Consider the following 12830-nt stretch of genomic DNA (forward strand, 5'->3'; position numbering starts at 1 on the left):
CTATGCACAGCTTTGGATCTATTTGAACTTAATTATTATGACTTTGGAGAATGAAATATAATAATCTTTATTAGGAAAAGTAAGCAATAATAGGCAATAAATATTAAGTATGTAAATATACTGCTTAAAATCTCCTTACCTCATAACCAAACTGTAGCTCATCAGAGGTCAGCATAATGATGTCATCATCAATAGCCAGGACAGCCTCCGTCTCGATTTCGTCATAAGGGAAGAAACGGTTACTCAGCTTGTTTTCAGCCGTCCTCACAACCTTTAATGGAACCCGGATTTTGGGCCAAAGAGACTCTGGAAAAAGAAAACACAAGGTATTTATCTTAAAAAAAAAAAAAAGGGGGTGGTGACAGCAGCATATCACAAATGAGTTGGAAGAATCAAATCCACACACACAGTGTGCAAGGGCAGTTCTTACAAATGCAATTTTATAATATTTTATACTAGAGGCCTGGTGCATGGATTCATGCACTGGTGGGGTCCCTCAGCCTGGCCTGTGGGGACGGGGCCAAAACCGGCTCTCCAACATTCCCCAAGGGATCCTGGATTGCAAGAGGGCGGTTCTCGGGTGATGCACCCTGGAATCGGGCTCCCTCCTCTCTGGTTCCAGGTGCGTCACCAGAGAACCACAGCTGCCAAGTCACCGCAGCTCAGCAGCTCCTGCGTTGAGCGTCTGCTCCCTGGTGGTCAGTGTGCATCATAGCTACCGGTCTGAGTGCTTGCCCCCTGGTTGTCATTGCACATCATAGCTACCAGCCGGATGGCAGCTTAGGCATATATACACACACACACACACATATATATATTTACACACACACACACACACACACACACACACACACACACACATTAGTAGCCCGATGCACAAAGATTCGTGCAAGAATTGGCCTTCCTTCCCCTGGCTGCCGGCACCGCCTTCGCTCCAGGCGGAGCCGCCTTTCCTTCTATTCTAAGTCCTACAACACTACTAATTCTCATCGCTGTCTCCACCAGAATGCACAAATTGGCTTCTGCTCATAACTGAGATGGGAAAGCCAAATGACCACGATCACATGATAAGAAGAGAAATGGAGTCTGGACTGGCTTTCTCAGGCCCATGGTTTTAGCATCAGAACCCTAACACCTTTGCAAAATACATTCAGGTTGGTCCACCCCAGCTCAAAGCTTGCCTGTGTCTCTGTTAGAAAGCACAGTGCATGTGCTGAAGATGTCTGCTCCAATGTGCCCACCTCCAAAATGCAACCACAAACAGCCATCAAGACCGTGGAAATCCGCCCTCACCCAACTGTTTCACTGAACGGGCACATCTTCCTTAACTGAGCACTTTATCCCCTCAACAGCCCTTCCCCATGATTTACTGTCTTTAGATTCTCATCATGTCCAATTTACAGAGTAAATATCAAATTTCTAGGTTCAATTATGTGGGATTTTCTAGTATAGTGAAGAAACACCAACCCATGACTTGCCTTACATTTTCCCCATTCCACTTTGAAATGAGAGAAGCAATTCAACCGCAGGTTCCTTATTTTAAACTGCTGCGTTTAGCATAGCATGAAATTAATCCTTCTTTGGTACAGTACCCATCTCTATACACCTCAGGGGACTTTACATGAGGGCAGTTTGTTCTTCACACATTTGTTAAATTAGAATAGGAAAGCTAGGTGTTAAACTGCTTCCCAAAAGTTCATCACGTAACTGTGGGACGATCTAGCTTTTGAGTACTGAAGCCCCAAATGCCATTCCACAGTCACTACACTGAAGAGAAGTATGACAGAGGGAAAGTCAGAAGGGGAAACGGCTGTCTTTATCGGCTGCAATAAAATATCTTACTTCTGTGTATTCTACAGTAAATCCATTCACCACCTTGCTGGGCCATTACAGGGCCTTGGGAGAAGCCTGTGCAATCAAGAGGCCCTGTAATTTAAGGACGATATTCAGTCTCAAATAAGCACAGAGCCTAAAAAAGAGGTCAACTCCAAACGAAGCGTGCCTGGAAAAGGACTGAACTGGAGACCAAAAATGATCCTATGGGTCACTGTCTTTTAATCAATAACAACAGTTAATTGTAGCTTCATTCTTGGCACAGAATTACATCATGAATAAATATCTCTGGAACAAGTGAATTGGCATAGGACTGAGAGACCAGAGACCTGGGTGCTGCATTATCTATGGGATCTTAGGCAAGTCCCTTCTTCTTAGGTTAAGAATAAGCAGAGAGAGAAGGGGACCTTTATTAAGCAACTAGTATATGCCAGACACCTAAGAGATGCAGTGTCATTTGAGCCTCCTGACAACCCTATGGGGCAGAAATTTTTTACAAACCAATCTTTAGAAGGCTCAGAGATGTGAAGTAACTTGGCTGCGGTTACAAGCTAATAAATGATAAGGCAAGTACTTGAGTTTAAGTCTGTTTAATATTGAAGACCAAATAGGACCTATACCATCTATTGCAGCTTGAAAATCTCATGTTTCTCTAGCTCTGGAACAAAACATTAAAGTTCAATAATTTTCTCCAGCAATAATTCTTGCTTGTTTCCTACACCCTCTTCCAGATAAATAAAAGTGCTGTCATAAACCCACTGTCCAAATCCATATAAAGGATTATATCTGTAATATCAAAAATGAAAAAAGTTATAGTCCAACCTACTAGACCAGCAGCTCTCAAACTTTTTGGTGTTAGGATTTCTTTGTGCTCTTAAAAACAGTTGAGAACCCCAAAGAAGATTGTTTATGTGGGATACACACACAATTTATTGTATTAGAAATTAAAACTGAGGAAATCTGAAAACACAAGAACACATTCCATCTGCCGTGAGAGTGATGATGTCACCCATGTCATGGAGCTTGTCCACTTGTGAAAGAATAAGAGTGGGGAAGGGAGGTGACTTAGTATTATTATGAAAATAATTTCAACCTCACAGACTCCTGAAAGGGTCTCAGTGATGTCCATGGTCCCTGGACCACACTTTGAGAACCTCTGTGCTAGACTGGTCTGGTTTGGGTAGCACAATCCAGGGAAAGTCTGAATGAACTGGAAGACAGTTTGGGAGGAGTTACAAGAATAGTGCAGGCACCTGAATCCAGGATTTCTATAAGAACGCTTAAGAAACAAAATGTGCCACTGGTCAATGTATTGCCTCTCAGCTTCAGTTTCACCCTTCACTGCCCTAACTGCGATGCTGGAACTGGGGCCTGCAAACAGTTTCCTTTGCCAGCTGGCACCGTGCTAAGCTCTGGCAGTAGAGGGTGCTGGAGGGACACTGCCGGAGGAACAGGCTTTTCTTCCGGTTCTGGGTGCTTTGTCACTTCTTGCTCCTTCTGTACTTGGCCAGCTGACAGGCAGGCAGGAGCATTTATTGCCAGCAAGTTTAACTGCCCGCCCCCCAGAGGCAGCTTCCCAGCAGGTCCTGCAGACACCCCAACCAGCTACCCAGTGAGTTCAACAGCCCCTCTGTAGGCAGCTTCCCAGAAAGTCCTAGGGACACCTCCAAGAGCAAGGCAGCTGAGGCTCTGCCCACGTGGTTCCCAGTGAGCTGCCCTGAAGCCCTCACCAGTTTCCTAACAAGGTCAATGATACCCCCTGGACAGGTTCCAGTTGAGCTCCAAGGGCATCCAAGGAGACGGTTAGTTTCTTGCTGGCCAGATCTGGCCTGTGGCACGTCTCAGCAAACCTCACCATGCAGTGAGCTGCATGGTCTGAATCTCAGACCTAGCTGGAGAAGGGACGCTCCCAAATTTATTTTCTGTAATCGTTAAGAGTTCTTTTTACCCCTTAGTTACCAATGTCCTGTTACTAGTTAACAGTTCTTTACATTAACTTCTCCTGTTCAAGTTACTGTAAGGTTTCTGTCTCCTCCCTGGACCTTAGCTATACACCAGGTCTTATCAGAGAGGCTATCAGATGAAAAGGGAATTGTTCTCTATGGCCTCTAAAGTTAGAACCATGACCAACAGCTGGGTGAAAGTTACAGGAAAATTGATTTAGACTCAAAATAGGTAAGAACTTTCTCATGGCATAAACTGTTTAAGATGGAATTAAATGCCTTCAGCAACAATATGGGATTTTGATTCTGTTTATAAAATCAGGACAAAAGCATGAGGTAGGAAGAAAAAATTGGTGGGAAAGTTTGTTTCTTTTTTTCTTCCACTGGTATTTTCCAAAGAATAGATTTACAGTGGAAGCTTGGTTCTCGAACTTACTTTGTTTCTGAGGGCTGTTCAAGAAGCTAATGTTGAAAAACAGTAATTTTTTCCCATTAGATATAATGTAAATTGAATTCATTCATTCCAGACCCCCAAAGAATTCCCTGTTTTAACCTTTCTTATATACACTACATGCTTAATGTACTGTTTAAACTATAAACAAACACTTCTTTTCTTAAATTTGTCAAACTACCCTCTACCAGCCTTAAATGAATCACTTTCAGCACTCAGTTCAGGGATGTCTTTCAGGTCAGAATGTAGCATTTTTGCTCATTCATATACCACTGCCTCCCTAATGGCTCTCACTGGCTAACTGCTTTTCCTTTATCCAAATCAACAACAGGTGTGTTTTTTTTACCTCTTCAATTGTCTGTGATCATTGTTTTTTTCAGGCCCTTAGCAACATTAGCAGACACTTTTTGTCATGCTGAGGTATCAGCTTGAAAATCCAAGTCTGGTTCGATCACCAAGACATTTTTTCAGTGAATATCTTGGTCGAGAACCAAATTGTTCACGATGGGAGGCATTGGAGAAATGCGGTTTGACTGTACTTCTGTTTCTTTTTGAGTCCCTGACAAGGACCTAGTTCTTTTACATAATCCCAAATCGGAGAACTGAGAAGACATGATGATTTTCCTACTGCTCATGGGTGATCTTTGCACCCAGTGGGGCTTAGTGCAAAGGGCACGAACTTTAAGATCCAGAGAAGCCTGTGTTTATTTCCGACTCCACAATTTGCAGTGTTGTGGTTCAGGCAAATTATTCAACTAATCTGAATTTCATCCTAGAAAAGTGGAGATAATAACAGCTTTCTCAGAGAACGAGAGATAATATATGTAAAGCACTTAGCACAGTTCCTGTTCCTGGGATAGAGAAGGCATACAATACATGGTTATAATAACATCGTATCACTATCTTCACAAGTGGATTCTTACAGTCTTATGATCTTTACTTCTCTACCAACAACCCGAAGAGGTGTAGACAGAGGACATGTGGTGACCTCTTAGGATGCAGAAGGAAACAGTGTCATGGCCAGAAGTACTCAGGCCCTAATTCCGTCACTTAGCCCAGATGGGGTATTTTTCCTTACACCTTTAAGTTCTAAATGGAACAGTTGGCCCTGTATCCTGTGTCTCATCCTGTGGCTCTGTAGCTGGCAAAATAAAAATGTCCCCTTCCATTCACCAACAAAGAAGTCTGAAAAATAGGATTTTCACACACACTAAATTTATGAAAAACACACAGCTGAACTAGCTGACCCGGTAACTTCACAGTTATGAGCTTTAGTTCAGCTCGAAGCAGGAAAAAACCTTGTGTTAAGGATTTTTTAAAAATGTGTCTTGATTAACCGTTTTCTCCATGTTGGGTGCCAAGGGAGATGTGAGCAAAGAGAATTTTTCTCCAGCTTGGCAAAGGTTCCGCCAAATGTTCAGGCTGAGTGAGGATGACTGCAGCCCATCACTGCGGTCACTGTCACAAACACAACCACAGGTCCATACACGAATGGTGAGATTATCTCCGAGCAAACCTGGAGCTCACTTCAGGAGGGCTCGGCTGCTTGGTGTCGACCTGGCCCCCACAGTTGCAGAATTTAGCTCTAAAGGAAGGTAGCTGCTGCTTCCACTTCTGTTGCCTCCTCGGAGCTGACCATCCTGACAGATGCAGCCAATCCTATCCCTCCTGCTAAGAACTATGAAAGTTGCAAGGTTAAAAAGCTGGGAGCTCTTGAGATCAATTCAAATTTTAAACTGACATCAGTTAAAAAAGAAGGCTGAGGTCAACTTGACTGAAATGGACAATGGAACAGCTTCCTTCAAACTGAGGCCAAGGGCCAAGCCAAATAACTCCTGGATCCATCAAGCAGGGAACTGAAGAGTTGGGGAGCAGGAAGGCAGGGGCTGCCTTTTTGTTCTGACAAGGCTCAAAACCAACGTGACGAAAGCTCACTGGAAACTTCTGTTGCCTTGTCTAAGTATTTATTTAAACTTCAAACCAAGCAATTTAGACTTAAATGTAACCAAAAAGAAAAAAAGTATTTGGTTGGATTGGAAAGTGAAAAAAAAAAAAAAAAAAGGTGGTGGTGGTGGGGGGGGGGGGGTTGGGGTTTGACTACACTAATCCTCCCAGCAGCAGACATGCTAACCACAATATTTATCTTAGTAAATGTAGAGAAAGTGAAAAACATCACTTCTGCCTCTAATATTTCAAAGCCGTGGATTTGTTTTTTAAAATACATATATGTTACTAATGCTATACACACACAAAAATCAGATGACTTTGCTGGCACGAGAGCCAGAGCTGACAGCCCCATTTACCAACTGAACAAACACCCCCCAGAAGATTAAACATGGTTCATGCTCTCCCCAAACAACCACACTGCCGGGGCCAGAGCCCTGACCTAAAAACCACTGTTAGAAAAAGGCTGGTCCAGTCTCTAAACGTGTCAAAATTAGGAGCCAAAATATTTCAAAAATAAACTAAACTCTTGGTCATAAAATTAACCAGTACATTTTAGTAGGGTCTACCAAAACTCAAACTGAACACCCTGCTCCGAAACCTAGCTTCATGCTATTGCATTTAGCTATGTCAACGTGGGGGCTTAGACCAAGAAGGACGAAAAAGATCTCTCCTTTCGCATAGTTTGCAATGAATACTTGCCCAAAAGAAGGGAGTAAAATTCACAATAAATAATTGACCTCAAGCCCAAAGTGGCTAACCAAGCTTTCCAAGGAGAAGTCCCTTTTACATTTAGCACTGGACTTTGCAACTCTGCCTCTGGGCAGGGAGGGGGGCTGAGAGGCCCCCTGAAAGCTGGTGGCCTTTGTGAGCAGGAGTAAGTGCATGAGCTGATTGTGAATGACACCACCTGCTTTCTAGAGCCGAGGCATACACAGCCCTCCTTCTTAAACATGGCCCGTCCTGCCCTGGCTGGTTTGGCTCAGTGGACAGAGCATCAGCCTGCGGACTGAAGGGTCCTGGGTTCGGTTCCGGTCAGGGGCACATGCCCAGGTTGTGGGCTCAATCCCTAGTGGGGGATGTGTAGGAGGCAGCCGAGCAATGATTCTCTCTCATCTTTGATGTTTCTATCTCTCTCTTCCTCTCTGAAATCAATAAAAATATATTTGAAAAACAAAAACATGGCCCATCCTTTATCAATGAAGAGACTAATTAGCAATACAGCACCATCCAATCCACTTCACCTTGGGGGGAAAGGGAACAACTGTACTGATGAATCCAAGGCAGCTGTTAGAGGCCCTCCCATGCCCCTCCCTTACAACTCCTTTTTTGTCTTCTCTACCTGTTCCTGCCTATCAGTCTCTTCCTTCCTCCTTACATGATGACACCACCTCCCTTTTTGTTCTATCCCCTTTTCCCCTTTATTGAGCATCAAACAGAACAAAACAAAATTAAAAATTGAGAAGAAAAAAGATTGACATAAAAATATAGTTAACAAAATTTTTTTAAAAAAGCAATGTGTTTGCCCAGCCCGTGTTGCTCAGAGGTTGAGCATCTACCTATGAACCAGTGGTTCTCAACCTTCCTAATGCCGTGACCCTTTAATACAGTTCCTCATGTCGTGGTGACCCCCAACCATAAAATTATTTTCGTTGCTACTTCATAACTGTAATTTTGCTACTATTATGAATCGTAATGTAAATATCTGATATGCAGGATGTATTTTCATTGTTACAAATTGAACATAATTAAAGCATAGTGATTAATCACAAAAACAATATGTAATTATATATGTGTTTTCCGATGGTCTTAGGCAACCCCTGTGAAAGGGTCCTTCGATCCCCAAAGGGGTCGCGACCCACAGGTTGAGAACCGCTGCTATGAACCAAGAGGTCAGGCTTGATTCCCAGTCAGGGCACATGCCCAGGTTGTGGGCTCCATCACCAGTAAGGGGCGAGTACAGGAGGCAGCCAATCAATGATTCTCATCATTGATGTTTCTATCTCTCCCTCCCTCTCCCTTCCTCTCTGGAGACAATAAAAACATGTTTTAAAAAAAGCAGTGCGCTTCGGGATAAAATGCAGGACCTTCATTTAAAATGCTACTTTGTTAACTCACACACACCTTGGCTCCCTAAATCTAAAAAGAAAGTACATGATTCTCTCAGAGAACAAAAATACCACTCAGTGAAACATTTTAAGTGTCTCAGGAGGAACTAAAGAATTTTTGTAAAGCAATTTCTGATTTGCCTAACAGACAGAAGCATAGTCTTCTTCCAGCCTAGACTACACATCGACTACTGGGAGTTTCCAGAGTTGACTGTCCCGACTCCAGTATAACCAATTAAAGGGACTAGCCATACAAAGTGCAGATACTACTGTCAGGCAATAAACTAGACCTTATCGGTGATAGTGGTGCACATTACAAACTTCAAACTGACTCCGTGCTCTAATCCATCAGAAACTTCCTGGCTTTAATAGGCTATAAAGGGCAGGAGCTTTGAAGTCCCTGGGATTAGGATCAGTAGTAGACGGACTGAATGAGAAACTAAATGGAGGTGGGACATACTCTATGCATTCTGAATTAAAAACAAATCCAATTAATCAAATCGTCCTGGGCCCTAGCTGCCAGCCAGCAGATTGCAAGGGTGGCCAAGGCAAGGAACAAAGTGATTAAAGATGAACCAATGGGAACTGCAGCAAGTGCTCACTTAAGGAACTGCGTCGCAGTCTGGGAGGGCATGCTTTGCTGACTTCCCCAACAGAGGTGAGGCCATCCTTTTTTTTTGAAGAGCACAGTATCAGAGCCGAGATAAGGAAGGAGAAAACAAATGCCTTTTAAACCGAGTTTTCATGTAAACAAATCAGCTGAGAGGGCTGAGGGAAGCTGAGATCTGTTTTCCCAAGGCCGATGGGCTTTGATCCTACTGATTCCTAAGCCCTACCACTGTGGCTACAGAACAAGCCATGGGCTTGGAGTTAAATGGGCCATTCTAGAACAAGAATGAAATGATTGATAAAACTGGGGTCAAGCTGCCTCAGAAATGGCATCATTGCTGACAAAGTGGAAAAATTCATTTAAAACAAAGGAGGCAATTAACTTGGCTAGCCATAATGGATCCAGCTGAAAGTTGTACTAACACCCAAACCACCAGGCCTTTTCCTGAACACACCACCTCCCCACTCTTCTTACCTTCTGGGGGGCTTTTATTCTGATTGTTCCAGACGACTAGCAGCTTGGATAGACTGGGCACCTTGGACACTTCTGTGATGACCCGGAAGAGACTCTCCACTCGGTCGTAGGTGAGGACAATGGCGGTAAAACCTTGAGACTGTGGTGGGATCAGTGGGAGGAAGAGTGGGTTGCTCACACTACCCCACTTCTGCAAGAGAATAGATTAATGAGGGTCAGAGAAGGATCTACTAACAACGGGGCTGATCTCTTTCCCATCATCATCAATAAACCCGAACATGGGAGGTTTGGTGGCTTCTACCATGACCAATCCAAGAGCTAAGCAATTTTTCAAAATCTTCCCTTCCTCAACATTCATACTGACTCTCTGTAATTCAGTTTGGTTCTGATACTATTAAAAACAGAGCAGAGAATTGTTGCAGCTGAGGAGAGATTTCTAGCTAAACATGGCAGATTAAACCCATGCATTTATCTCTATCCCCTCCCCAAATCCACTGAAATGACAGTTACTAAATATAACATACAAATCTACATTGACAATGAGACAGGAGAAAGGAGAGCTGCTGATGAGCAATATTAACATGTTTCTCAAAGGGGCCAGAGAAGTGGCAACAGTGTAGGAGAGTGAGAACTGAAACCTAAGGACCTACAAAGGGGAAGCCAACAAGGTTCAACGTCAAAGTGTTGAACCCCACAAAGGCTCAGGAGTTAAGCTCAGTGGGTACGTTGTGAGGGTAAGAGGAGGGATAGGGTTGAAAATAGGAGGAATGGTTAAAAATCACAGGAGTAACTGAAAAATAAAAAATGATTTTTTAAAAAGTTTCAATTGGAAAAACAACACACACACAAGACACAGATAAGGAGCAGTGAGAGACCCAGATTCACAAACTTTTCCTTCACCCACCACTCAGCCAGAACTCTACTCTTCTCCCCACCCCCGCTCAACAAGGAGGTTTATTCTCTGAGGAAACAGAAGCTCCAGACATGGAAACACAGGCACAGCTGAGAGGAAAATGCAGGTGAAAATCTATATTCTGAATGATGAGCACGACAGCCTTCTTCCCCTGCAGTTCCTAAACCACAGGCAGCTGTGTGGTGAGCTTGCCACTCGTCATCTTACAGCAAAGCCTTCCAGGCAGTAAGCTGCCCTCATACAAAGAACTTCTGATTCAGTTTTTAGTGCTTCTCTCATAACCATGAGCAGATCCTAGAATCACAGACATTTCAAGAACATCTTCAGCATGAACAAAAGAAACCAAATGAACAAATAGAAGAATTGGAACTCAGGAGAAACAGAGACAATAGAAGCAGAAGGAAATGAAAACAAAATCAACAAATTATATCCTCAGCGAGAGATTTTCATCCATGAAAGAATGAATTGTTATTTTCATTTTAAAAGATCTATCAAGAACAGGAGAGAACTCTTCGAATTTGATAGCTTATAACTATGTAAAAGGCAGAATTGAAAGATAAAGATGATAACATATTCCAGTATGGTGAACAAAAAGTCAGATGAAAAACAGGATAGAAAATATGAGAAAATCTAGGAGGTCCAACATCCATCTAACAGGAGGTTCCTAAAAAAACAAACCACACAATAAGGAAGAAACAAAACTATCAAAGAAATTAAATAAGTTCTTGGAACAAATGACATGAGACACACCAATTATTCAAATTGAAAGGGTCCAATAAGTAACAGTAAAGTGATTTTTAAAAAAGACAAAACCCAAAACAGAACAATGAATCAAAAAACACAGCTATATCAAAGCACATCACTTCTGAGTGCTGGGAATAAAGTGTAAAAAAATAAATAAAGTGTGTGAATCCAGGTGATGAGCATGGGAGTTCGCTGGACAATCCTTGCAGGTTATAGCTCTGTAAGTTTGAAATTTTTAAAAAATATATTTAAAAAGTAATGAAGGACATTCAACTTCTTTGCTACCATTAAAATAAGTAATTTTTATTGCAGCAAAGTAAACAAAAGTATTTTTGTACTGATAATTGGAAAATATTAAAACATTATTACATTTTAAAACAGCTCTATTGAAATAACTCATCCTATAAAATCTACTCATTTAAAGTATATAATAGTTTTTAATATATTATATTTTTTAACTGTGGTAAAATATAACATGAAATGTACTATTGTAACCATTTGTAAGTACAATTCAGTGGAATTAATACATTCACATTCATATGTTATTATGGAAAACCCCAGGACCTAACTTCATTTCTGCCAGAAGGCAGTTGAATCTGAAATGTCCTACCTGTTATTCTGGCTGCTTACACTTCCCTAATGTCTTTTATAATCTGGGATTCCCAAGTTCCTCGTCAACCTCATCCATATCACTGATGGACACCCATCACCACGTATATGACAACAGCTGTCTGCCAGATGGAACCATGTAGGACAGGAAATGTACACAAGCATATGGAATACACATGGGATGGGAACTCAAGGAGACTGGATGGTTTTCCTGGAGTCCTAATGTAATCAGGATATTAAAGCCAAAATGTCCACAACAGACCATAATTAGACTTCATAGCTGAGAGACACAATTGGAAAGGCTACCTTCTTAACACTGACTTTGTTTCCATGACATCACACGCTGAATTAAGCTGTAGGCTTAGGAAGGTGCCTGGATTTTAGTATTTATGCCCTAGCATCTGATTCATTTGTAGGAACCCCTTTTAGTTTTCTTCCCCAAACCTTATTCTTTGTATCTTCCTGACTTTTATGGGAACTGAAGTCAGTAAAGCTGCCCTGTGCTCAAGTCATAATTAATCCTCAAGGTTTACCCTCTACCATCACCATCCCAACCCACTCATCTACTACTCCAAAAACAATACTCTCTTATGCTTCAAAAACACCATTTAAATGCAAAAGAAAGATACGTGATTTTTTTAATCCTCATCCAAGGATATGTTTATTGATTTTAGAGAGAGAAGAAGGGAGGGAGAGAGAGAGATAGATGGAGAGAGGGGGGAGGAGTAAAGAGGGAGGGAGGGAGAAAGAGAGAGCGAGAGAGGAACATGGATGTGAGCGACAAACATCAATTTGTTGCCTTCCATACATGCCCTGACCAAGAATCGAATATGCAACCTAGGCCTGTGCCCCGACCGGGAATCGAACCCACAACCTTTTGGTGTACAGGACAACGCTCCAACCAACTGAGCCACCAGCCAGGGCAGAAAAAATATTTTTTAAAGAAGTGTGTAAAATAATTTAATGTGTGATGTTCAAAGAGTTAAGATTTACTGAGCACATACTTACAGAGTATTAAGCACTATGCTTTACATGTATTATCTTATTTGAGTCTGACAACAACCCCCAAGACAGATATAGTCATTATTCTCAGTCTATAGATGATGAAATTATAAAATCAGAAAAGTGAATGATGTCTCATTTGCTTTACCAGTCAAAGGAAGGGGAGGAAGGAAGGAAGGAAGGAAGGAAGGAAGGGAGG

General features: G+C 42.1%; 1 protein-coding gene across 3 annotated transcripts in view; it reads right to left on the reverse strand.

The window, feature by feature from the left end:
* Positions 1 to 12830, reverse strand: part of EXT2 (exostosin glycosyltransferase 2) — a 120247-nt gene that overhangs the window by 30384 nt on the left and 77033 nt on the right. For all 3 annotated transcript variants that reach the window (XM_006097909.3, XM_023761691.1, XM_023761692.1), the window contains 2 exons: positions 9364 to 9553; positions 140 to 306 (listed from right to left, as the gene is read on the reverse strand). In XM_006097909.3, coding sequence (XP_006097971.1) covers positions 140 to 306; positions 9364 to 9553 — 357 coding nt within the window. The remainder of the gene's footprint in view (positions 1 to 139; positions 307 to 9363; positions 9554 to 12830) is intronic.

This window comes from Myotis lucifugus, unplaced genomic scaffold (genome assembly GCF_000147115.1).
Source record: "Myotis lucifugus unplaced genomic scaffold, Myoluc2.0 scaffold_213, whole genome shotgun sequence".
NCBI lineage: Eukaryota > Metazoa > Chordata > Mammalia > Chiroptera > Vespertilionidae > Myotis > Myotis lucifugus.